The sequence below is a fragment of the Mobula hypostoma genome, chromosome 17 (assembly GCF_963921235.1).
Source record: "Mobula hypostoma chromosome 17, sMobHyp1.1, whole genome shotgun sequence".
NCBI classification, from domain to species: Eukaryota; Metazoa; Chordata; class Chondrichthyes; order Myliobatiformes; family Myliobatidae; genus Mobula; species Mobula hypostoma.
This window is the reverse complement of record NC_086113.1, coordinates 690,367-718,352: the sequence shown is the minus strand read 5'-3', so window position 1 is coordinate 718,352 and position 27,986 is coordinate 690,367. Positions and strand designations below refer to the sequence as shown.

At 42.6% G+C, this 27,986-nt stretch overlaps 1 protein-coding gene across 1 annotated transcript in view; it reads left to right on the top strand.

The window, feature by feature from the left end:
* Positions 1 to 27,986, top strand: part of igf2bp3 (insulin-like growth factor 2 mRNA binding protein 3) — a 178,252-nt gene that overhangs the window by 130,460 nt on the left and 19,806 nt on the right. Inside the window, exons 10-11 of the mRNA XM_063069409.1 lie at positions 13,250 to 13,363; positions 25,153 to 25,272. Coding sequence (XP_062925479.1) covers positions 13,250 to 13,363; positions 25,153 to 25,272 — 234 coding nt within the window. The remainder of the gene's footprint in view (positions 1 to 13,249; positions 13,364 to 25,152; positions 25,273 to 27,986) is intronic.

Below are 27,986 nucleotides of genomic sequence, written 5' to 3'. Positions count from 1 at the left end.
CTCGTGAGGCCCAGTGTGACTACTTGCCTATAGCTCTTCTCTATCACTTCCTCACTTTCCCTGACCAGACAAAGATCATCGAGCTGTGTTTCCAGTGCCCTAACCTAGTCCCTAAGGAGTTACAGCTCAACGCACCTGGCGCAGCTGTGGCTGTCCGGGAGTCTCCCGGACATCCCACATCTGACACCCAGTATTGAACACCGGCCTCACAGACATACTTCCTATTCCTATTCTTCACAAGTAACTTAACTTACCTCACTGACCTGTTATCGCCGAAGCCCAGTTGAGCCAAAGCCGTCCTACTCTGACTCCCTCTACTCCTCCTGCTCCTCTGTCGTCTGCTCTATAAAGCTGTCCTCCTCTTAAAATCTTCCTGCTTGTCTGACTCACTGACGTTCACGTGCCTGCACAGTTGTGCTTCAATTAAACTGCCAAAGAGAAAAAGATCTTTTAAACTCTTCCTGCCGGTCTAACTTGCTGACATCCACACACCTGCATAGTCATGCCTTGTTAATGCTCACTGGGCTGGAAAAGGATGCAAACCCATTTCTAAAGAGTTTGGGCTCCACCAATTCAGATTCATGCAGATGGTGTACAAATGGAGGAAATTCAACACCATTGTTACTCTCCCCGGGAGTGGTCGACCAAAAAAACCTCTCCAAGAGCAAGGCATGTAGTATTTCAGGAGGTCACAAAGAACCCCATGGTATCAACTGAGGAGCTACAGACCTCTCTTGCATTGGCTCATGTCAGTGTTCATGAATCTACCATCAAGCAAACACTGAACAACAATGGTGTACATAGAAACCATAGAAAAACTACAACACAGAAACAGGGCTTTTGGCCCTTCTTGGCTGTGCCGAACCATTTTCTGCCTAGGCCCACTGACCTGCACACGGACCATATCCCTCCATAAACCTCCCATCCATGTATCTGTCCAATATATTCTTAAACGTTAAAAAAGAACCCGTATTTACCAGCTCGTCTGGCAGCTCATTCCATACTCCCACCACTCTCTGTGTGAAGAAGCCCCCCCTAATGTTCCCTTTAAACTTTTCCCCTCCCTCACCCTTAACCCATGTCTTCTGGTTTTTTTTTTTTCTCCCCTTGCCTCAGAGGAAAAAGCCTGCTTGCATTCACTCTATCTATACCCATCATAATTTTATATACCTCTATCAAATCTCCCCTCATTCTTCTACGCTCCAGGGAATAAAGTCGTAACTTATTCAACCTTTCTCTGTAACTGAGTTTCTCAAGTCCCGGCAACATCCTTGTAAACCTTCTCTGCACTCTTTCAACCTTCTGTATATCCTTCCTGTAATTTGGTGACCAAAACTGAACACAATACTCCAGATTCGGCCTCACCAATGCTTTATACAACCTCATCATAACATTCTGGCTCTTATACTCAATACTTTGATTAATAAAGGCCAATGTACCAAAAGCTCTCTTTAAGACCCTATCTACCTGTGATGCCACTTTTAGGGAATTTTGTATCTGTATTCCCAGATCCCTCTGTTCTACTGCACTCCTCAGTGCCTTAATATTAACCCTGTATGTTCTACCTTGGTTTGTCCTTCCAACGTGCAATACCTCACACTTGTCAGTATTAAACTCCATCTGCCATTTTTCGGCCCATTTTTCCAGCTGGTCCAAGTCCCTCTTCAGGCTCTGAAAACCTTCCTCACTGTCTACTACACCTCCAATCTTTGTATCATCAGCAAATTTGCTGATCCAATTTACCACATTATCATCCAGATCATTGATATAGATGACAAATAACAATGGACCCAGCACTGATCCCTGTGGCACACCACTAGTCACAGGCCTCCACTCGGAGAAGCAATTCTCTACTACCACTCTTTGGCTTCTTCCATTATGTCTAATCCAATTTACCACCTCTCCATGTATACCTAGCAACTGAATTTTCCTAACTAACCTCCCATGCGGGACCTTGTCAAAGGCCTTACTGAAGTCCATGTAGACAATATCCACTGCCTTCCCTTCATGCACTTTCCTGGTAACCTCCTCGAAAAACTCCAATAGATTGGTCAAACATGACCTACCACGCACAAAGCCATGTTGACTCTCCCTAATAAGTCCCTGTCTATCCAAATGCTTGTAGATCCTGTCTCTTAGTACTCCCTCCAATAACTTACCTACTACCGACGTTAAATTTACCGGCCTATAATTTCCCGGATTACTTTTCGATCCTTTTTTAAACAACGGAACAACATGAGCCATTCTCCAATCCTCCGGCACCTCACCCGTAGACAGCGACATTTTAAATATTTCTGCCAGGGCCCCTGCAAGTTCAACACCAGTCTCCTTCAAAGTCTGAGGGAACACCCTGTCAGGTCCCGGGGATTTATCCACTTTAATTTTCCTCAAGACAGCAAGCACCTCCTCCTTTTCAATCTGTACATTTTGCATGATCTCACTACTTGTTGCCCTTAACTCCATAGACTTCATGCCAGTTTCCTTAGTAAATACAGACGCCAAAAACCTATTTAAGATCTCCCCCATTTTCTTTGGTTCCGCACATAGCCGACCACTCTGATCTTCAAGAGGACCAATTTTATCCCTTACAATCCTTTTGCTCTTAATATACCTGTAAAAGTTCTTTGGATTATCCTTCACTTTGACTGCCAAGGCAACCTCATGTCTTCTTTTAGCCCTCCTGATTTCTTTCTTAAGTATTTTCTTGCACTACTTATACTCCTCAAGCACCTTATTTACTCCCTGTTTCCTATACATTTCATACAACTCCCTCTGCTTCTTTATCAGAGTTGCAATATCCCTTGAGAACCAAGGTTCCTTATTCCTATTCACTTTGCCTTTAATCCTGACAGGAACATACAAACTCTGCACTCTCAAAATTTCTCCTTTGAAGGCTTCCCACCTACCGATCACACCTTTGCCAGAGAACAACCTGTCCCAATCCATGCTTTTTAGATCCTTTCTCATTTCTTCAAATTTGGCCACCTTCCAGTTAAGAACCTCAACCCTAGGACCAGATCTATCCTTGTCCATGATCAAGTTGAAACTAATGGTGTTATGATCACTGGAACCAAAGTGCTCCCCTACACAGACTTCCGTCACTTGTCCTAACTCGTTTCCTAACAGGAGATCCAAAATTGCATCCCCTCTAGTTGGTCCCTGTATATATTGATTTAGAAAACTTTCCTGAACACATTTTACAAACTCTAATCCATCTAGACTCCCAACAGTATGGGAGTCCCAATCGATACATGGAAAATTAAAATCCCCTACCACCACAACTTTGTTTCCTGCAGTTGCCTGCTATCTCTCTGCAGATTTGCTCTTCCAATTCTCGTTGACTATTGGGTGTTCTGTAATACAATCCCACTAATGTGGCCATACCTTTCCTGTTTCTCAGCTCCACCCATAAGGACTCTGTAGACAAGCCCTCTAATCTGTCCTGCCTGAGCACTGCTGTAATATTTTCCCTAACAAGCAATGCTACTCCCCCACCTTTCATTTCTCCGCCTCGATCACATCTGAAACATCAGAACCCTGGAATATTAACGTCCTGACGAAGGGTCTCGGCCTGAAACGTCGACTGCTTCTTCCTATGGATGCTGTCTGGCCTGCTGCATTCCACCAGCATTTTGTGTGTGCTGCTTGGATTTCCAGCATCTGCAGATTTCCTCGTGTTTGCAAGGAGAAAGCCATTATTCTCCAAGAAGTACATTGCTGCCTGTCTAAAGTTTGCTAAAGACCACATGGATAAGCCAGAAGGCGATTGGAAGAATGTTCTGTGTATGATTGAGTCCAAAATAGAACTTTTTGGCTTAAATGAGAAGCATTATGTTTGGCAAAAAGCAATCACTGCATACCAACACATAGGAACCTCATCCATCTGTGAAATGTGGTGACGATGTCATGGTTTGGGCCTGCTTTGCTGCCTCAGGACCAGGACAGCTTGCTATCATTGATGGAACAATGAATTCTGAATTGTACCAGCAAATTCTGCAGGAGAGTGTCAGCATATCCGTTCGTGAACTGAAACTCAAGAGAAAGTGGGTCATCAGCAAGACAATGACCGCAAACTCATATAAGTCTACCAAGGAATGGTTAAAGCAGAAGATATTTTGGAATGGCTGAGTCAAAGTCCTGAACTTAATCCTATAGAAATGTTGTGGAAGGTGCAAGCAGTTCATGCATGGAAGCTCATCAACATCAGAGTTGAAGCAGTTTTGTAAGGAGGAATGGTCTGAAATTCCTCCAAGCTGACATGCAGGACTGATCAACATTTACCGGAAATGTTTGGTTGAAGTTACTGCTGTACAAGGGGTCACAGCAGTTACTGAAAGCAAACATTCACATACTTTTTCCAACAAATACATGTAATATTGGATCATTTTTCTCAATAAATAAATGAAAAGGTATAATGTTTTTTGTTATTTGTTTAATTGGGTTCTCTGTCTAGTTTTAGGACTTGTGTGAAGATCTCATCACAATTTAGGTTATATTTATGCAGAAATAGAGAAAATTCTAAAGGGTTCACACTTTCTAGCACCACTGTATAAAGTCTCAGCATTACATCCTTGCTTGTATATTCTATTCCTCTCAAAATGAATGTAACATTGTATTTGCCCTCTTCACCCACCAACTCAACTTCCAAATTAATCTTTAGGGAATAAGGCCAAAACCATAGCAGCAAAATTAGGCCATCTGGCCCATCAAGTCTGCTGCGCCATTCAATCATGGCTGATCCCTTTTTCTATCTCCTCCACAACCCCAGTTCCTGGCCTCCTTCCCCTAACCATTGATGCCACATCCAATTAAGAATCCTGCACAAGGACTCCCAAGACCCCTTGCACCATGGATTTTTAAATTTTCTATCCTTTTAGAATTTTTGCTCCTTCTACCATAGTGGATAACCATAGTTCCTGACGCTATTCCATCTGCCATGTCCTTGCCCATAATAATAGCGAAAATAGTAAGAAAATTAATTCTAGTGGATTCATTTTCCAGCAGTCCTTGAAGCATAAAGCAGGTGTGTTGCCTCATCACAATATTCCTAATGCCATGATGGAATATAAGGTGTTATGTGCATGCGATCTGCGTGCCCGTGTGCACATGTGCTTTTGTTTTCTGTTCTCTCTCCCCCTCTCCATCCAGCTTTCCTTGATTTAGTGTGCTGAGTCATTGTCGATCTCCATTTAGATCGCAGATGGACCTGCTCCCTTGTCAGGACTGCTTCAGTCAGGAGCCAAAAAGCACAATTTAAAGAAGCCAGCGTCCAGGGGTTACGGGGAGTGGAGAGAGAGAGAGTCGCTGGGGCGGATTGATAGTTAAAGAATAGCATTAGGTTCAGTACTAACAAACTTGTAGTCTTGATGCTCTGACCTGTGTTTTCGTATTGTGGATTTTGACTTTTGGATTACTCTCTTGGACTTGGTTGCTCTGGGTCACTTCTGTAAATATACTGCAAATGGGACTGCCTGTGTCTGCCTTGTCCTATTCCCATCACAAACAACACAAAACACAGGGTGGACCTGTTTTTACGTTGCTTCCCCGACACCCCCTATACTAGAGCCAACAGGGGTGTGTAACACATGGATATATGTAATACTAGCCCATGGCCGGTACTAATGACTCTTATCTCTGTTACCAACAATGGGAGGTACAGGAATGCTGCCACAATAAAACAATTATCAATTATCTCAAGGGTCCCAGAAAAATGTTAGTAGCATCCGAACTCTGCTGCTTGTGCATGGGAGGACAGAGCTTGGCGGGGGGCCGGGGCTTTGGGGGTTCTAACATTTAACTGTCATTCATTCTTTGGGGCACTCCTGTTTTTGTGGATGGTTGCGAAGAAAAAGAATTGCAGGATATTGTGTACATTTCTCTGACATTAAATGTACCTTTGAAACTCCTCCAAAATAATGATCTGTGAAGAGACTTTTGGCTTTCTGCAAGTTAATACCACGCCAGCTTAGAGCATGACCCGGAAATCTGTGGCAATTGAACTATAAAGACGAGGCATTGATTGTAAGCTCCATCTTGAGAAAAACAAAGTCCATGATTTACAGAGCAGGTTATGGGTGGAAACAGCCCAGGATGTCCACTGATATACCCTAACTTTTGATGGTATTATAAATGGTCTGGCAAATGTGGATTGTGATGTGCTATTTGCTGGCAAAGGTGTACTTGGAAAGTGGGAAGCCTTCAAAAGTGAAATTTTGAGAGTACAAAGCTTGTATGTGCCTGTCAGAGTAGAAGTTAAAGATGTAACAAGTGTAGGGAACCTTGGTTTTCAAGAGATATTGTGGCCCTTGTTAAGATAAAGAAAGGAGGTGTATAGCAGGTATGGGCAAGGAACATATGAGGTTGCTTATGGAGTGCAGGAAATGCAAGAGAACACTTAAGAAAGAAACCATGAAGGGCAAAAGAAGGCATGAAGTTGCTGTAGCAGACATGGTGATGGAGAATCCCAGAGATTCTACAGATATGTTAATAGCAAAAGGATTGCAAGGGACTAAATTGGTCCTCTGGAAGATCAGAATAGTAATCCATGTGTGGAGCCAAAACAGATGGGGGAGATCTTGAATGCATTTCTTGCATCCTCAGGAGATGGATACAGAGTCTATAGGAGTGAGGCAAAGTAGCATCAAATTCATGGACCATGTACAGATTACAGAGGAGGGGGTGTTTGCCACCTTGAGGCAAATCGGGATAGATAAATCCCAAGGGCCTTAGTGACTGGAGAGGTACCAGAGGATTGGAGATTAGCCAATGTTGTTCCGCTGTTTAAAAAGGGCTGTAAACAGAAACCAGGAAATTATAGGCCGGTGAGTCTGACATCGGTTGAGGGAAAGTTTTTGTAGGGTGTTCCAAGGAACTAGATACAGTTGAAGTCAGAAGTTTACATACACCTTAGCCAAACCCATTTAAACTCAGTTTTTCCACAATTCCTGACATTTAATTCCAGAAAACATTCCCTGTCTTAGGTCAGTTAGGATCACTATTTTAAGAATGTGAAATGTCAGAATAATAGTAGAGAGAATGATTTATTTCAGCCTTTATTTCTTTCATCACTTTCCCAGTGGGTCAGAAGTTTACATATACTTTGTTAGTATTTGGTAACATTGCCTTTAAATTGTTTAACTTGGGTCAAACATTTTAGATAGCCTTCCACAAGCTTCTCACAGTAAGTTGCTGGAACTTTGGTCCATTCCTCCAGACAGAACTGGTGTAACTGGGTCAGGTTTGTAGGCCTCCTTGCTCGCACACGCTTTTTCAGTTCTGCCCACAAATTTTCTATCGGATTGAGGTCAGGGCTTTGTGATGGCCACTCCAATACCTTCACTTTGTTGTCCTTAAGCAATTTTGCCACAACTTTGGAGGTATGCTTGGGGTCACTGTGCACCTGGAAGACCCATTTGCGACCAAGCTTTAACTTCCTGGCTGATGTCTTGAGATGTTGCTTCAATATATCCACATAATTTTCCTTCCTCATGATGCCATCTATTTTGTGAAGTGCACCAGTCCCGCCTGCAGCAAAGCACCCCCCAGAACATGATGCTGCCTCCCCTATGCTTCACGGTTGGGATGGTGTTCTTCAGCTTGCAAGCCTCACCCTTTTTCCTCCAAACATAACCGTGGTCATTATGGCCAAAGAGTTCAGTTTTTGTTTCATCAGACCAGAGGACATTTCTCCAAAAAGTAAGATCTTTGTCCCCATGTGCACTTGCAAACTGTAGTCTGGCTTTTTTATGGTGGTTTTGGAGCAGTGGCTTCTTCCTTGCTGAGCAGCCTTTCAGGTTATGTCGATATAGGACTCGTTTTACTGTGGGTATAGATACTTGTCTACCTGTTTCCTCCAGCATCTTCACAAGGTCCTTTGCTGTTGTTCTGGGATTGATTTGCACTTTTCGTGTCAAAGTGCATTCATCTCTCGGAGACAGAATGCGTCTCCTTCCTGAGCGGTATGACGGCTGGGTGGTGTTTATACTTGCGTAATATTATTTGTACAGATGAACGTGGTACCTTCAGGCGTTTGAAAATTGCTCCCAAGGATGAACCAGGCTTGACATCATTTTCTGACCTCAATCCGATAGAAAATTTGTGGGCAGAACTGAAAAAGCGTGTGTGAGCAAGGAGGCCTACGAACCTGACTCAGTTACACCAATTCTGTCTGGAGGAATGGAACAAAATTCCAGCAACTCACTGTGAGAAGCTTGTGGAAGGCTACCCAAAGCATTTGACCCAAGTTAAACAATTGAAAGGCAATGCTACCAAATACTAACAAAGTATGTATAAACTTCTGACCCACTGGGAAAGTGATGAAAGAAATAAAAGCTGAAATAAATTATTCTCTTATTATTCTGACATTTCACATTCTTAAAATAAAGTAGTGATCCTAACTGGCCTAAGGGAATGTTTTCTAGAATTAAATGTCAGGAATTGTGAAAAACTGAGGTTAAATGGTGTATGTAAACTTCTGACTTCAACTGTATACAAGTATTTGGATACAAATGGACTTGATTAAGGATAGTCAGCATGACTTTGTTGTAGTAGGTCATGTCTAACCAATCTTGTAGTTTTTGAAGGAAGTCACCATGAAAGTGGCTGAAGTCAGGTAGTGGATGTTGTCTAGATGGACACTTGACAAGTCCCTCATGAGAGGTTGGTCAAGAAGGTTCAGTCGCTCGGCATTCAGGATGACGTAGTAAATTGGATGAGACATTGGCTTTGTGGAAGGAGCCAGAGTGGTAATAGAGGGTTGTCTCTGGACTGGAGGCTCTAGTGTGCTGTAGCGATCGGTGCTGGGTCCTTCATTGATTGTCATCTACAGTTGCCAGAAAAACTTTGTGAGCTAGCAGTTACTTGGTTTTCTGCACTAAATACTCATAACATGTGGTCTGATCTTCATGAAAGTCACAATAACAGACAAACACAATCTGCCTAAACTAATAACACACAAACAATTGTACTACGTCTTGTCTATGCTGAGTACACCACTTAAGCAACCACAGTCAAGATTCAAAAAAGTATGTGAACCTCTGGGGTATTGCCTTCCACAAAAGCTATTTGGAGTCAGATGTGAAATGAGATTGGAGGTGTGGGTTGTAGAGGTGCCCTGCCCTATTGAAAAAAATGCACACACAGTCAGGTTACTGACAGAGCCTGCACTTCTCAAGAAAGATCTGTTTAAGTGCACCATGCCACGATCAAAACAATGTTCAGAGGACCATGGATGAAGCTGCAAATGGCTACAAAAGCAATTCTGAAGCCCTGAGTGTTCATCAGTCATAGTAAGGGAAATTGTCTGCAAATGGAAAAAATTCACTATTGTTGCTACTCTCCCTAAGAGTGGGTGTCATGCAAAGATCACGCCAAGAGTACAGTGTGCAATGCTGAAAGATGTGGAAAAAGAACCACGGGTAACAGCAGAAGACCTGCAGAAATCCCTAGAACTTGCTAAAATCTCTGTTCATGTGTCCACTATAAGAAAAACACTGAACAAGAATAGTGTTCATGGAAGGACACCACGGCTCTCTGAAAAATCATTGCTGCATGTCTCAAGTTTGCAAAAGACCACCTGGATGTTCCACATGCTTCTGGGACAATGTTCTGTGGACAGGTGAGGCAAAAATTGAACTTTTTGGCAGAAATGCACATTGCTATGTTTGGAGGAAAAAGGGCACTGCACACCAACACCTCATCCCAGCTGTGAAGCATGGTGGAAGAAGCATCATGATTTGGGTCTGCTTTGGTGCTGCAGGGCCTGGACAGCTTGCAGTCATTGAGGGAACAATGAATTCAAAATTGTAGCAAGACATTTTACAGGAGAATTTAAAAAGGGAAACACAAGGAAATCTGCAGATGCTGGAATTTCAAGCAACACATATAAAAGTTGCTGGTGAACGCAGCAGGCCAGGCAGCATCTCTAGGAAGAGATACCGTCGACGTTTCAGGCCGAGACCCTTCGTCAGGACTAACTGGAAGAAGAGAGCTAGCTCTTTCAGTTAGTTCTGACGAAGGGTCTCGGCCCAAAATGTCAACTGTACCTCTTCCTAGAGATGCTGCCCGGCCTGTTGTGTTCACCAGCAACTTTTGTGTGTTATTTTACAGCAGAATGTCAGGTAACACCTGAAGCTTAATAGAAGTTGGATAATGCAACAAGACAATTATCAGAAAAACATGAGTAAGTCAGTACCAGAATGATCTAAAACAGAAAATTTGTATTTTGGAATAGCCAAGCTAGAGTCCGGACCTTAGCCCAATTCAGATGCTGTGGCATGACCTGAAGAGGGCTGTTCATGCAAAGTATCCTAAAAATATTGATGAACTGAAACAGTTTTGTATAAAGGAATGGGCTACAATATCTCCTTGTCATTGTACAAGTCTGATCAGCAGCTATAAGAAATGTTTGGAGGAGGTTATTGCTGCTAAAGGAGGTTCTAACCAGTTATTAAACACATACTTTTTACAGCCTGGATTGTGAATGATTTAACAAGGTGTTCAATAAAGAAATGAAAAGCACAATTGTTTGTGTACTATTAGTTTCGGCAGATTGTATTTGTCTATTATTGTGACTTGGCTGAAAATCAGGCCACAATTTTATGCATAATCAATGCAGAAAACCAGGTTCCTAAATTTTTCTTTCAACTGAATATCAATGATCTGGATGATAATGTGGTTAACTGGATCAGCAAAGTCGCAGGTGACACCAAGATTGCATTTTGCTCGGACCAACCAGGGAAGGTCTTAGACAGTAAGCCGTAGGGCACTGAGGAGTGTGGTAGAACAAAGAGGTCTGGGAATACAGGTACATAATTTGTAAAAGTGGCATCACAGCTAGATAGCATAATAAAGAAAGATTTTGGCACAGAAGATAAGATGTTATGTTGAAATTCTATAAGATGTTGTTGAGGACTAATTTGGAGTATTGTGTGCCGTTTTGGTCACCTACCTACAGGAAAGATGTAAATAAGATTGAAAGAGTACAGAGAAAATATACAAGGATGTTGCCGGGTCTGGAGGACCTGAGTTATAATGAAAGATAAGAACTGTATTCTTTAGAAGGCAGAAGATTGAGAGGAGATTTGATAGAGGTATACAAAATTATGAGGGGTATAGATAGGTGACCAGGCTTTTTCCACTGAGATTGGATGGGGCTGCATCCAGAGGTCATGAGTTGAGGGTGAAAAGTGAGAAATTTAAGGGGAAGATGAGGGGAAGCTTCTTCACTCAGTGGGTCATCAGAGTGTGGAATGAGCTGCCAGTACATGTGGTGCATGTGAGCTCGATTTCAAGGTTTAAGAGAAGTTTGGATAGGTATATGGATAGTAGGGATATGGGGGGGCTCTGGTCTCAGTGCAGGTTGATGGGAGGAGGCAGTTTAAATTGTTTTGACATGGAGTAGATGGGCTGAATGGCCTGTTTCTGTGCTGTACTTCTCAATGACTCTACCCTGGTCTGCCAGCACTCTGAAACCTATCTGTGATTTACACGCTGAAGAGCCTGCCTCGTTCAAGGACAGGCAACATCCAGTGTTTGCTGGAAGGAACCCTTCTGAGATGTTTTCAACTGTAATTCTTACAAGATTTCTCAATTTGTTCTCTCTTCTGAATTTGTGGCTATTTATCAACATGATGGACCAAACACCAGAACCGAATGTCATGAAATTGGTTGTTTTGCGGTGGCAGCACAATGCGATACAGAAAACCTGTAAATTACCTATACAGGTTTCCCCACTCCCCGAAGGTAGAGCGTTCCTATGAAATAGTTCTTTAGCCGGAATTTCGTAAAGTGAATAAGCAATTATGATTTATTAATATGGGAAAAATTTTTGAGCATTCCCAGACCCAAAAAAAAACCTACAAAATCATGCCAAATAACACACAAATCCTAAAATAACAGTAACATATAGTAAAAGCAGGAATGATATGATAAATACACAGCCTATATAAAGTAGAAATACTTTTCTGCAGCACTGTCTAGCGCAGTGAAAATCACAGAAGCGCTCTAGGCAGAAACACTCTGTCCAGTAACCTTCAAGCTATGAAGCTGCCAAATCATACCAAATAACACATAAAAATACACAGCCAATATAAAGTAGAAATAATGTATGTACAGTGTAGTTTCGCTTATCGGAATCGGGAAGACGCCAATCAATTGCAGTTTCGTCACAGTTAAACACTTGCTTATATGAATAACCACCTGACGCAATTGGCAATCACCTCTGATCTGGGCTGACATTTACAGGCCAGGCGGCACCTAATTAATTAGTTTGTTTATTTTGGCTTTTTTCTTAAAGATGTGCTGGGTGCGTCCCGACTACCGCTGCACCCCTGCATCCTTCACGGCCCGGTATCGGTCGGTGGCCCGGAGGTTGGGGATCACTGCTTAAACTATGAAGCTGCCCTCGTCTCAGAAACCGATCAACCCACCCATGACTACCTTTAAATTCCACTTTCGCAACACTTTCATCACCATCGTCCAGTGCTTTCTGTTTCAGCTTATTAAAAAGACTGACTGATTTCTCCTTAAGTATAAGAAAACTTAACGGAACACCACGCTTTGTACACCCATCAATCCACTCAAGCAATAGACTTTTCATTTTATCCATTATTGGATGCTGACTAAGAGAAACCACTTTGCTACGAGCAGATCCAACAGTAACATTGGCAGCTTTCAAAATTCTTTCTCTCTGCGTATAAATAGTGCAAATGGTAGACGTAGGCAAGTTGAATGCGTGGACAATGTCCTTACTTTGTTCACCATGATCGAAACGCTTAATTATGTCTAGTTTTACGCTAAGTGTAACACCCTTACGAGCTCTTTTAGGCTTTTCCGATACCTTAGAACTCACTTTGCTAATGGATGCACAAAAATCGAGATAAAGCACGTGTTTAAGCAACGCCGGCTAGAATGTAGTTCTGGGGAGGAGCTTGGCTGTTCGGGCGCACGCTGCCTTTTTTTCGTAACAGTGAAAACACCTTCTGTTAGCAAAAACAGGTAACTAATGTAGGTCTTTCGTAACAGCGAGGAGTCGTAAAGTGAATGTTCAGAAAATGGGGGCCACCTGTATATAATTTAGTAATGCAAGTGGAGAGCAACAGGATAATAAATATAATTTTAAAGCTGTGGGACATGTTTAATTGTGTGTAATAGTTATTGATGTGTGCAGTAAAATAGTATTGGTATAAGTTGTGTCATTAAACTATCTTGTATTTGTCACAATAGTTATGCAGTTAATATTGTTATCTAGCTTCAAGCGCATTTGATCCCGGGTCTGAACCTGAAAGCCCTGGGGCTGTTCCCTCCGTCTTCACCTGTGTTGCCACCACCGTCAGTGCCGCCTGCTGCGTATCCTCCATTTGGGGTGAGTTGTTACCACACTGATTATGGTTTAATCATTACTGTCCCTGAGGTGGAATTACCACCTCATTGTTGTGAAGATGTACATTGATATGGCTATAAAAGACATTTTGATTTGATAAGTGCACTGTCTGACTTGGCTAAGTATCCAGTTTCTGTCCCATTCGGGACTTGTGATTGAGTCAGTTTTATAAATGACAAAAAAAAACAAGACTTGTGTTGTTGACTATCTTGTCTGGAAAAGAAATGCAACGTTAGAAAGTGTTTTTAAGTATTTGTATAGTTCATGTCTTTTACTTTGGTTAAAGAATTATAGATGAGAATATAAATGGCAATTTAATATATTCCTATTTTTTTTAAACACTAGATACCATGCTTCTTTTAAAAGAAAGTCCAAAAACTAGGTTGCTGTAGACCAAATGAACCTAATTATATTCTCAGGATATTTAAGGTATAATGGTTTAAATTTTAATTTGAAAAAAGAAGGCTTGGAGTAATCTGACACATCCTGGATAATTGTAAGAGAATGTCTGTGAATGTAAGTAGGTGCAATAGTAGTCCAGGGGACATTTGCAAGATTGTTTACTGGGTTGAAAGACATCGTTGTGAAGGGGGTAGATTTCTGGCTTCCTCCTTCCTTCCAATTCCTGAATTTAGGTTTCATCTCAAAATATCAAGAGTTTATACCTCTCCACAGATACTACCCGACCTGCTGAGTTCATCCAGCATCTTGTGTGTTGGTCTGGATTTCCAGCATCTGCAGAAACTGTTTTTCCAGTTTTGAAGGATAGTTTGGAGAGGTTGGAGAGACTGAATGGAGATCTAGTAAAGTATACAGTGTGTGGGAGGCTTTTCCCATTGGTGGAAGGCTTGAGGCTCGAGGTCACATTTATAAAATGTAATGGAAGAGAAGTAATGCTGACAAAGAGTAACTATTTCACAACCTGTGGAATACAGGTTAGAGAGGCAAGTTCCCCTGCAGCCTCTGGATAAATGTGGTGAAGGTAAAGTTTCATGGTTATACAAGATGGATAGAGGAAGGTGATGCACTAGTGAATTGCTTTGGTAGAAAGCCATGAAGGATATGGTGAAATGGCTCCTTCCTACACCCCAAGAAAGGTGTGATGTATAGAGCAACCTGCTCCACCATTCAGAGTCATGGTTTTTTAAGTAAATTATTTTGGTGGAAAGGGGGTTTGTCATAGCTTTGAAAAAAATAAAGAAGTGACTGGGTAATATGCAGTGGATAGCATTTCAGAGGAGCCACGCCCCAGGATAATCAATAAATGCAGGAGAGAGAATAACTTGCATAGACTCTGCAAGGTGGAGATGTATGAAATTAGATCCAAACCACTCGTAGAGTTTTTTAAAGGTGGCATTTGAAGAAAGGAACAGCTCCCTGTGTGGCATTGGGTGATGTTTGTAATTGCCTTAAATCTTTTTGAATAAGATGGGTGCAAACATTTGAAATCAATGTAAGTACAAAAATATATCATTTTATCATGCAATTAATTCAAATAATTTAACAGGTGCGATGTGCAGTTTGAGGTGAGTAAATTTTCATATGATTCCATAATCTATGGTCATAGGTGGTGAATATTGCAGCAGAATTAGGCCATTTGGCCCATCGAGTCTGCTTCACCATTTTATCATAGCTGATCCATTTCTATCTCAACCCCAATCTCCTTGCCTACTCTACCGCCACCCCACCCCACCTCTGTAACCCTTCATGCCCTGATCAAGAACCCATCAACCTCTGCCTCCACAGGAACCAGTGGCAAAGAATTCCACAGATTCATCGTTCTCTGGCTAAAGAAATTCTCCTCATCTCCATTCTATAAGGACGTCCCCCTAGTCTGAGGCTGTGTCCTCAAGTCTTAGACATTCCCACCATAGGAAACATGCTCTCCACATCCACTTGATCAAGGCCTTTCGCCATTCAATAGATTTCAATTAAGCCACTTGAATACAGGTGCAGGCCATCAAATGCTCTTCATATGACAAGCCGTTCAATCCTGGAATCATTTTCGTGAAGCTCCTTTGAACTCTCAACAGATTCAGCACATCCTTTCTGAAATGAGAGCTCTAAAACTGCACAGTACTCCAAATGAGGCCTCACCAGTGCTTTATAAAATCTTAACATTGTATTTGCCTTCCTCACTACAGACTCAACCTGCAAATTAACCTCTAGGAAATCTTGCACAAGGACTCCCAAGACCCTTTGCACTTCAGATTTTTGTATTTTCTCTCTATTTAGAAAATGGTCAACCCTTTCATTGCTTGACCATACACTTCCTGACCCTTTATTCCATCTGCCACTTCTTTATCCATTCTCCTAATCTGTCCAAGTCCTGTAGCCTCAAAACTATCTGCCCTCCACTTATCTTCATATTATCTGCAAACTTTGCAATAAAGCCATCAATTCCATAATCCAAATCGTGTATAACATAACGTAAAACAAATTGGTCCCAGCACAGACTCCCATGAACACCACTAGTCACCGGCAGGCAACCAGAAAAGGCTCCATTTATTCCCACTCTTTGCCTCCTGCCTATCAGTCACTGCTTTATCAATGCTAGAATCTTTCCTGTAATACCATGGGCTAGTAGCTTGTTAAGTAGCCTCGTGTGGCACCTTGTCAAAGTCCTTCCGAAAATCCAAGTACACAACATCAACCAGTTCTCCTTTTGTCTATCCTGCTTGTTATTTCTTCAAAGAATTTTAACAAATTTGTCAGGCAAGATTTTCCCTTGAGGAAACAATGCTGACTACAGCCTGTTTTATCATGTGCCTCCAAATATCCCAAACTATCTATAATTTAAATTTTAAGATTTCTGATTTGTATGAAACTGGGTTCTGTTTTTCTTTCAGCTGTATATATTGATTTGTTAGGAACATGTTCTTAAATCTCTTCAAATTGTTATTTCAAAATAAGGTATAACTTGGTGCCTTTAATAGATTGGTGATTTTGACAACAGAGGAGGCCATTTGGCCTATGCCAGCTCATATAGAGGTTCCATTCTCCCATCTGTTTCTCGTAATCGATCCTCCCATCATTTCCCCTGGTTCTTCAGCCATCCAACCTACATTAGGGGCAAATTACAGTAGTCTATTAATGTTGAGGTTTGTGTGTTTGTCCATCATTAATGGCGATGAGGAGCTTGACACCATTATGATGGTGTCGAGACTAGTACGTGATTTGGATTTAAGTGAGGGAGAGTTGCGCAGCATCAGCCTCACTCTCTCTTCCCAATTCCCATCTGGATCCAGTGGCAAGACAGAGTCAAGATGGCTGGAGATGGGACTGGGCGCAGTGGATGACCAGGACGTCTCTTGTGTCTTGTCCTGCTCTACACGTTCCACGACGCTTGCAGAGACCGCCTTCTTGACCATTGGACCTTCCATTGGTCTCGTCTGCTCAATCTGCCGGAGTCTGTCTTCACATGCTGGGATAGACAACTCCCTATCTCACCGAGGGTTTGAGACCCGTCGGCTACCCTCACCTGGTTTATCCGGCTTGTTGAAGCCGTTGCCCGGGGTGTGGCCGCTGTCGCATGCAAACAGCTACGGGGAGCCACAGGTGAGAGTTGAGGACCAAAGGTGGACTAACCGCCTTGAAAAGCACGCGACATGTTCCTCCACCAGAGGTGCTACCCCTCCCTGACACCCCATACACCCCAGTGTTGAGGTGTAGGAATAAACTGAAGCACATGGGGAACATTCACACAGACACAGGGAAAATGTATGAACACCACTCCAATTGCATTCTCACTGGGGTTTAGAAGAATGAGGGGGGAACTCATTGAAATCGATTGAATATGTGGAGGGGATGTTTCCTTTGGGGAAGTTTAGGACCAGAGGGCACAGCTTCAGAATATAGGGACCTCCATTTAGAATGGAGCTGAGGAGGAATTTCTTTGGTCAGAGTGGTGAATCTGTGGAATTCATTGCCACAGGTGGCTGTGGAGCCAAGTCATTGGGTATATTTAAGACAGAGGTCGATGGATTCTTGATTAGTCAGAGCATGAAGGGTTATGGGGAGAAGGCAGGAGAATGGGATTGAATGGGATAATAAATCAGCCGTGATGGAATGATAGAGGAGGCTTGATGGGCCGAATAGCCTAATTCTGCTCCTATTTCTGTTCAGTTTTGTTTTAGAGATGCATCACGGAACGGGCCCTTCTGGTCCAACGAGCTGCACCATCCGGCAACCCACTGATCTAACACTAGTCTAATCACAGGGCAATTTACAATGACCAATTAACCTACTAACCAGTACATCTTTGGACTGTGGGAGGAAACCTGAGTATCCAGAGGAAACCCACACAGTCACGGGAAGGATGTCCAAGCTTTTTATAGATGTCATCAGAATTGAACTCCAACTCTGACGTTCCTTGATGTCTAAGTTCAAAGTACATTCATTATCAAAGTTTGTAAACAGTATACAACCTTGAGACTTGTCTTCTTGCAGGCAGCCACAAAGCAAACAGAAGAACCAATTTAAAGAAAAACCCCAAACAATAAGTACCATCAGGCACCCAATGTGTGTGTGGTGGGGGTGGGGGGTACAACCAATCTATGAGACTAATCGCTGCAGGCCACAGCTACAGTGGCAGTTCAGTGCTGAACACCTCACTCAATTCACATAATAGTAAAAAAAAGAGTTTGCATTTACACCTGGAAAATGAACCGCAGAGCAGAGTCCACACGGCTGTGCACCGTGTTCAGCACTGATGCAAGTGAACCCATCCAGGACACCGGTGGCTGCAGGTCAACAACTGTTCCTGAACCGAACTGAGTGGGACCCACGACTCCTGCATCTTCTGCCCAGCGGCAGCAGCAAGTAGAGTGAGAGTCTAGTCAAATGCAGGCAGGTGGCACTGAGTACCTGCTCTTTTTCTGGCTCTCATCCTTGATGATTTTAATCTTGCTCAGCGCTTTAATTTGCACAGAGTAAGTGAGCCGATTGTGGTTTCATGTTCTGCCAACACGAAACATAGCCACTCCAGCCGTAGCTGCACTCTCTGCCCTCATCCACACCGAATTCCTTAGGAGATCGCAAAAGCGGCAGGTTGTTTCGTCAGTTCAAAAATACATCCATAAAAGTCAAGTTACAGGCTGTTGGTCACTGGTGCCATTTTAGCAAAACCTATGGGCATGCAGGATAGGATCAGACTGTGGTTCTTGAAATTTTACAGCAGCAGCAATAATAATGTTTCAGAAATTATCTTTGTTATGAAGAGACAATAAAGTGATTTATGGCAGGAATCCACAACACCACGAGTTCAGGGACAGTTTAACTGTCTTCATAAACGTGAGTCCAGACGGCTGGACAGAACTGCTGAGAGTTGGGATTTTTGTGTTATATTAAGAGGGCTGATGTGACCTTGGCTTTTAATGTGTTATCTAAAAGTTTATATAATTAGACTTGTGCTGAGTTGCATAAATGCTAGCTTTCATTGCTAGATTCCCTCGCTATCTTAAGTGAAAATCACATTTATTCTAAAAACACCATACATGTTGATAAGCCGCTGAAGATAGGGTTAAATAATGTAAACCCAGTGTTTTTGAGGTTACCGCATTTTGGATCCATTGTTTCTCTGTCAGTGCTGCAATTAAAGAATTAGGTTGTAAGGAAGTAATTTCTTTAACTTGATAATAAAAGTAACCTGTTTTGATGTGAAATAGTGACAGGATATCCAGTTTCCTTCAGCAATGTGTGAACATTGTAATTTGAAGTCAGTCTTCATTAAACAGATAGCTGGAATTCCCCATATGAACAGTGCACTTTCCCATCTCTCCAGTGGTTTTGTAAGAAGCTCCTCTAACCCTATTTTCAGGTGTCTAGGAATGACCAATTTGTTTGAACGTTTGCTATTACCTCCATGACATAAAAAACATTTGACACTAGAGATACAATCTCTACACTACAGCAGAAGAATTTTATCAGCCGCTTGTTCATTTGAATTGTTAAAGACCATAATTAGGAGCATAATTAGGCCATTTGGCCCATCAAGTCTAATCTGCCATTCAATCATGGCTGCTCCTTTTTTCCCCTCAGCCCCACTCACTGGCATTAGGGTTAGGGGATGAATGCTAACATTGCCTTTGTCTTCCTCACCAACAACTCAACCTACTAGATCAGGGGTCCCCAACCTTTCTCGCACTGCGGACCGGTTTCATATCGACAATATTCTTGCGGACCGGGGGGAGGGAGGGGGGTGTGGCAGTAGGGTTGCCAACGGACAAGAGTAGCAGTCAAATACGCTGGGTTTACCCCGAGAAAGACTACAATGACCATGAAGCCTTGCGTGGGCACGAGTGCACATGCGTGATTTGGCATGCGTGTACGATTTCTTTCTACAAATTGTTTTTGGCAATTCTGTTCGGGGGGGGGCAGTGTTAATCACGACCGGAATATCGGTGATAAGTGGCTAATACACTCAATTTCGTTTCTAAAAGGGTTTATCTAACGAATTTAATATTAAACACACCGCATATTTTCCTCGCATGAATATAGCGATGTCAATTATCGGGGGAGCTTGAAGTAAGTGTTGAACGAACTTCCAGTAGAAGTGGTAGAGGCAGGTTCGATATTATCATTCAGAGAAAAATTGGACAGATATATGGACAGGAAAGGAATGGAGGGTTATGGGCTGAGTGCAGGTCGGTGGGACTATGTGAGAGTAGCGTTCGGCACAAACAAGAAGGGCAAAGATGGCCTGTTTCCGTGCTGTAATTGTTATATGGTTATTTCAGTCAATAGCATCATAACATTTTAAGTAATGTTTGGATATTAAACACGCAGCACATGTTTTTCCCATATGAACACATAAAATCATTGCAACGCACCAATATCGCTGAATCAGTGGGAGCCCTGGGCTTGTTTTCCTGCAACAACACGGTCCTATCGAGGGGTGATGGGAGGCAGCGATACTCGAACGGGGTTCCTTGTGTCCAGTCTATTCCGCAGTTTAGTTTTCGTTGCATTCATTGCAGAGATATGTTGGAAATAGAAGCAACGTTTTAAGTGCTTTCGTGGCTATCTCAGGATTTTTAGCCTTGACTTTGATCCAGAATGCCGGCAGAGATGTTATGTCAAGCGTACTTTTCAGCCCGCCGTCATTTGCAAACTCGAAGAGTTGATCTCCTTCCCGCGCTGAAATGGATGACGCGCGGGTAATAAACTTGCATGCGTTCAAGCTCAACAGTGGGCGTGACAGGGAATGAGGGAAGGTGCAGCTGACTCATATCGCCAAATCATATCGCTTCCTTGCGGCCCGGCACCGGTCCGCAACCCAGTGGTTGGGGACCGCTGTACCAGTTAACCTTTAGAGTCACTAGGACTCCCAAATCCCTTTGCATCTCAGATTTTGGATTTTCCACCTGTTTAGAAAATAGTCTGCACATTTATTTCTTCTACTAAAGCTCATGATCGTACATCTTCCAATATTGTATTTCATTTGTCACTTCCTTGCCTATTCTCCTAATCTGTCAAAGTCGTTCTACAGCCTTCGTGTTTCCTCAGCACTACCTGCCCCTTCATCAATATTCATATCACCCGCAGACTTGGCAACAAAACCATCTATTCCATTATCTAAATCATTGATATACAGCATGAAATGGTCCCAACACAGGCCCCTGTGGAACACCACTAGTCACTGGCAACAAATCAGAAAAAGGACCCTTTTATTCCCAGTCACTGCCTCCTACCAATCAGCCAATGCTCTAACCATGCCAGTAAATTTCCTGTAATACCATGGACTCTTGACTTGGTAAGCAGCCTCATGTGGCACCTTGTCAAAGGCCTTCCGAAAATCCAAGTATTCACTGCATCCCCTTTATGTGTCCTACGTGTAATCTCATCAAAGAATTCTAACAGGTTCATCAGGCTAGATTTTCCCTTAAGGAAACCATGCTGCCTTTATCCTATCTTGTACCGTGTCATCGAGTACTCCATAACCTCATCCTTAACAAAGAAACATAGAAAACCTACAGCACAATACTGGCCCTTCAGCCCACAAAGCTGTGCCGAACATGTCCTCACCTGAGAAATTACCTTGGGATACCCATAGCCCTCTAACCATTGACTCCAACATCTTTCCAACCACTGAGGTCAGGCTAACTGGTCTATAATTTTCTTTCTGCTGCCTCCCTCCTTTCTTAAGGAGTGGAGTGACATTTGCAATTTTCCAATCCTCTGGAACCATGCCAGGGTCCAGTGATTCTTGAAAGATCATTATTAATGCCACCATAATCTCTATCGCTAACTCTAGGGAGCAGTTCATCTGGTCGGGTGACTTATGTACCTTTAGGTCTTTCAGTTTTTTGAGAACCTTCTCCCTTGTAATAATAACTGCACTCATTTCTCTTCTCTCACACCCTTCCACATCTGGCACACTGCTAGTGTCTTCCACAGTGAAGACTGATGCAAAATACTCATTTAGTTCATCTGCCATCTCCTGGTTCCCCATTATTATTTCTCGGGCCTCATTTTCTAGCGGTCCAATTTCCACTTTCATCTCTCTTTTGCTATCCAGTTTGATATTGTTTTCTAGCTTGCTTTCTTATTTCATCTATTCCCTCCTAATGATTCTTTTAGTTGCTCTCTGCAGGTTTTTAAAGCTTCCCAATCCTCTATCTTCCCGCTAATTTTTGCTTTGTTGGAACACAGCACATTATAGTGCCAACCATGTAACCTACTCTAGAAGCTGCCCAGAATTTCCCTACCACATAGCCGCCTATTTTTCTGAGCTCTGTGTACCTTTCTAAGAGACTCTTAGAAGACTATTTTATCTACCTCTACCACCTTTGCTGGCAGTGCATTCCGCATTCCACACACCCAGCACTCTCTGTGTGGAAAAACTTATCTCTAACATTCCCCTTGTACCTACTTCCAAGCACCTTAAAACTATGCCCCTTATGTTAGCCATTTCAGCCCTGGGAAAAAGCCTCTGACTATCCACACAATCAATGTCTCTCATCATCTTATAAACCTCAATCAGGTCACCTCTCATCCTCCGTTGTTCCAAGGAGAAAAGGCCAAGTTCACTCAACCTGTTCTCATAAGGCATGCTCTCCAATCCAGGCAACATCCTTGTAAATCTCCTCTACACTCTCCCTATAGTATCCACATCCTTCCTATAATGAAGTGAGCAGAACTGAACACAGTACTCTAAGTGGGGTCTATTTGATGTCTTATATAGCTATAAGCTAAAAAAAAAGTAATTAAGAAGGTATAGGTGAAATACGAAAGTCAGCTAGCCAATAATATTAAAGAGGATACCAAAAGTTTCTTCAGATACATAAGGTGTAAAAGAGAAGTGAGAGTGGATATTGGACCACTGGAAGATAGTGCTGAAGAGCTAGTGATGGGGGACAATGAAAGAACAGATGAACTTAAATAAGTATTTTGCATCAGTCTTCATTGTGGAAGACACTAGCAGTATATTCGAAGTTCCAGGTGTCGGAGGGCATGAAGTGTGTGAAGTTACCACAACTAGGGAGAAGTTTCTTGGGAAACTGAAAGGTCTGAAGGTAGATAAATCACCTGGACCAGATGGTGTATAACCCACAGTTCTGAAAAAAATGGCTGAAGAGATCATAGAGGCATTAGTAATGGTCTTTAAAGAATCACTGGATACTGGAATGGTTCTGGAAGAATGGAGAATTGCAAATGTATCTCTACTCTTCAAGAAGGGAGAGAGGCAGAAGAAAGGAAATAATAGTCTGGTTAGTCTGACCTCAGGGGTTGGGAAGAGGTTGGAGTTGATTGCTAAGGATGAGGTCTCAGGGTTCAGGGTACTTGGAGGCACATGATAAAATCGGCCATTTCACTGGAAAATCTTGCCTGACAAATCCGTTGGAATTCTTGGAAGTAGTAACAAGCAGGATAAGCAAAGGAGAATTGGTTGATGTTGTGTACTTGGCATTTTCAGAAGGCCTTAGACAAGGTGCCCATTGTATTACAGGAAAGATTCTAGCATGGATAAAGCAGTGGCTGATTGGCAAGAGGCAAAGAGTGGGAAGAAAGGGAGCCTTTTTCGGTTGGCTGCTGGTGACTAGTGGTGTTCCACAGGGGTCTGTGTTGGGACCAATTCTTTTTACTTTAGATGTCAATGATTTGGATTATGGAATTGATGGCTTTTTTTTGCAAAGTTTGCAGACAATATGAAGATAGCTAGAGTGGCAGGTAATTTTCAGGAAGTAGAGTGGCTGCAGAAGGACTTGGACTGATTCGGAGAGTGGGCAAAGGCATGGCAGATGGAACACAGTATTGGGAAGTGTATGGTCATGCTCTTTGATAGAAGAAATGAAAGGGTTGACTATTTTCTAAATGGAGAGAAAATGCGAAAAATTGAGGTGCAAAGGGACTTGGGAGTCCTTGTGCAGGATTTCCAAAAGGTTAATTTGCAGTCTGTGGTGAAGAAGGCAATTGCAATGTTAGCATTCAGTTCAAGAGGACTAGAATGTAAAAGCAAGGAGGTAATGTTGAATCTTTATAAAACACTAACGTGGCCTAACACTAATGCTGAAACTTGAGATGGTGCAGAGGTGGTTTACAAAAATGATTCCTGGATCGGATGGCTTGTCATATGAAGAGTGTCTGATGGCTCTGGGCCTGTGTTTACTTGAATTCTGAAGAATAAGAGGTGACTTCTTTGAAACCTATCGAATGGTGCAAGTCCTTGATAAAGTAGATGTGGAGAGGATGTTGCTTATGGTGAAAGTGTCTAAGACCAAAGGACACATCCTCAGAATAAAGGGGTGTCCTTTTAGAATGGAGATAAGGAGGAATTTCTTTAGCTAGAGTTTAGTGAATCTGTGGAACTCTTTGCCACAGGTGGTTGTGGAGGCCGAGCCTTTATGTATATTTAAAGCAGAGGTTGATAGATTCTTGATTGATCAGGGCATGAAGAGATACAGGGAGAAGGCAGCAGATTGGGACCGAGAGGAAAATTGGATCTGCTACGATGAAATGATCGAGGAGACTTGATGGGCCAAATAGCCTAATTTTGCTCCTATATAGTATGGTCTCATGAGCTTATGAAATGAGCTGCTAGCACAAGAGATGGATGTGAGTTTGTTTGCGACATTTAAGAGGAATTTGGATAGGTACATGGATGGGAGGGGTATGGAGGACTATGGTCTGGGTGCAGGTCAATAGGACCAGGCCGATTAATGGTTTGACATGGACTCAATGGGCCAGAGAGCCTATTTCTGTGCTGTGTTGTTCTATGGCTAATTCAAAAGTTGAATGAGACTGGATGTTGTATTTCAGTTCTCCAGTAGATGTCACAGATTGATATTGCTGTGAGCAATCCTCTGATTTATCTGGTACTAGATGTTCCAGGCCTTGTGCATGGGTGTCTTGTAACAAAAGCCATTGTCCCCACATTAACTGATGATAGCTCATGAATTTGCAACGGCAGAGTGTTTTGTAAACAGTTAAATTTTGGAAATTTTGTTATCAGATATGTGTATTAAAGATGAGCTATTTGAGCAGTACCATCGACCATTGAACAAATTTCTATTGCTTTAGCTGTTGCTGTCTTTTTTTCTACTGAAAATTTGATTTGAAAGACCACATTGTGCGTTTGTAGTGGAGCTGAGAATGTTGAAAGTAAATTGCATAAGATTGCAAGTGAAGTTGGTTCTTGTAGATGGAAACAACAGGAATCTTGTAGATGGAATTGTGTGCAGATGTTTTACTTGTATAAATGTTGCTTATGAATCTAAAGCTGATTAATTATGCATTATTGCAAGTATGTAATGACTCTGTGTTCATTGCAGCAACAGTCAGAATCAGAGACCGTTCATGTGTTCATCCCTGCCCTGGCTGTAGGTGCAATTATTGGCAAGAAAGGACAACACATCAAACAACTGTCCCGTTATGCAGCCGCTTCCATTAAGGTAACTGAAATTGTGTTGAAGTTTGCAGTAACAGTGCTGTCTGAGCTGTTCAATAAAACAAATTGCAGAGATTTTGAAATATAGAATTAAACACCTCATTAGCATGGAAACCCAACGTTTAGTTTAGTTACAGTCTGTGCCAGTACGTTTCATTGTGACTTCCGAACTTTCAAATGTTGCTGATAAATTAGTGGTATTGAATGACTTTAGTGATGCATTAAATGTCCCTCATGCATCGATAATTTTCTTCATTTGACAGCTCAGTCTTCAGCCGAAACACTACACCTTGTAAATTCTTCTTTAACCACCTGTCTAAATGATTTGTGTTGCTGGGCAAGATGTTGATCATTTGCCCTTATAATGTTTTTATCATGTGGTCATGCTTTGTGAGAAGGAGATTCACATTGATTTCCAATAGAGGCAAATTTAAGCTGTTGGCTTAGTTGAAATGAGTACATTTCATTTAAACCACATATTTGAGTAGATCCCCTGGTTTTCAGCATGTATGGAGATGGAACTGCAATAACAACATGTAGGTAGCTGATCAATGGATTGTGGTTAGTTCAGGAATCAACATTTTGTACATTTTATCAGATTCAATTTGAAGGACCAGATATCAAACTGTTTAATTGCTGGGGAATTGTATAGCCTGCAGGTAAACTGCCAGGGTCTATGAATCACAATAACAACTGGACCACCTGTGAAATTGGCTGTGAACCCTACCTTCACTTGCATCATTAGCCCTTGGATCTGCAAGGCTCTGTTCTGTCCTCATCAGTTCCAATCTGTTTTCTTGTCCTTAAAGTTGTCGTGTGAAAACATGATGTTGGATTATTGACGCTCCCTCTAATGGTATTCCACCATTGCCCAAATATCAACTACTGCTAGACTTGACTATTCCAATGGTGAGTTTGTGTTATAACCTGCAGTAAGTCCCACCTGCCCCCTCACCCGTTCCCTGATGTAACCAACAGTAGGTCCCTCCTGCCCCCTCACCCGTTCCCTGATGTAACCAACAGTAGGTCCCTCCTGCCCCTCACTCTGTTCCCTGATGTAACCAACAGTAGGTCCCTCCTGCCCCCTCACCCGTTCCCTGATGTAACCAACAGTAGGTCCCTCCTGCCCCTCACCCGTTCCCTGATGTAACCAACAGTAGGTCCCTCCTGCCCCTCACTCTGTTCCCTGATGTAACCAACAGTAGGTCCCTCCTGCCCCCTCACCCGTTCCCTGATGTAACCAACAGTAGGTCCCTCCTGCCCCTCACCCGTTCCCTGATGTAACCAACAGTAGGTCCCTCCTGCCCCTCACTCTGTTCCCTGATGTAACCAACAGTAGGTCCCTTCTGCCCCCTCACCCGTTCCCTGATGTAACCAACAGTAGGTCCCTCCTGCCCCCTCACCCGTTCCCTGATGGCTCTAGCTCTTCACTAACCACCATCTCAGAATCAGAATGAGGTTTAATGTCATTGGCGTATATTGTGTGGCAGCAGTACATTGCAATACACTATAAAAACTGAATTACAGTAACTAAGAAATGTAGATGAGCTCAGGGCATGGATCCGCACCTGGAATTATGAAATTGTAGCCATTAGTGAGACTTAGTTTCAGGAGGGGCAGGACTAGCAGCTCAGTATTCTGGCATGACATTATGATATTTAGGCATGACAGATAGAAAAATACTTTATTGATTCGGAAGGAAATTGCAGTGTCACAGTAGCATTACAAGTGCACAGATATACAAATATGCAAATATTGGAAGAGAAGGATGAGAGAATGGGGGAAAAAAGTTACCTCAAAATGTCTAACGGGGGGGGGGGGTCATTACTTCACTGGTTCTTGGTTGACTCATTATAGAGCCTAATGGCTGAGGATAAGAATAACCTCAAATAGTGCTCTTTGGAGCAGTTCAGTTGTCTTAGTCTATCACTGAAATTGCTTCTTTGTTCGGCCAAGGTGGCATACAGAGGAAGAGAAATATTGTCCAGAATTGCCAGGATTTTCCATAGGGTCCTTTGTTCTATCACAGCCTCCAGTGTCCAGTTTGACTCCTATAACAGAGCCAGCCTTTCCAATCAGTTTATTAAGCCTGTTGGCATCACCTGTGTTGACACCATTGCTCCAGCACACCACCACATAGAAGATTGTACTGGCAACAACAGACCGGTAGAACATGTGAAGGAGAGGCCTGCAAACTCCAAAGGATCTCAGTCTCCTCAGGAAGTAGAGGTGACTCTGGCCCTTCTTGTACATAGTCACAGTGCTGGAGCTCCGCTCATCTGTCATCTAGGTGCACCCCCATGTACTTGTAGATCCTCACCACATCCATGTCCTCACCATCAGGAGTAACAGTGAACAATACAGGCTTAGTCTCCCTGAAGTCCATCGCCATCTCCTTCGTCTTACTGATATTGAGCTGCAGATGATTTGGCTTGCACCATTTGATAACATCCTGCACCAGGGCCTGTATTCATCTCTCGCCCTCAACTATTGATGAGTTATCAGATAATTTCTGCAGATGACATGGCTCTGTTGTATCTAAAGTCCGAGGTATACAGGGTAAACAGGAAGGGGGCCAATACAGTTCCCTGTGGGGCCCCTGTGCTACTTATAGCCATGTCTGACACACAGCTCTGAAGCTGCACAAACTGTGGTCTGCCAGTCAGGTAGCCATTATGCAGAATACAATGGAGGTGCTAACCTGCACTGAATGAAGCT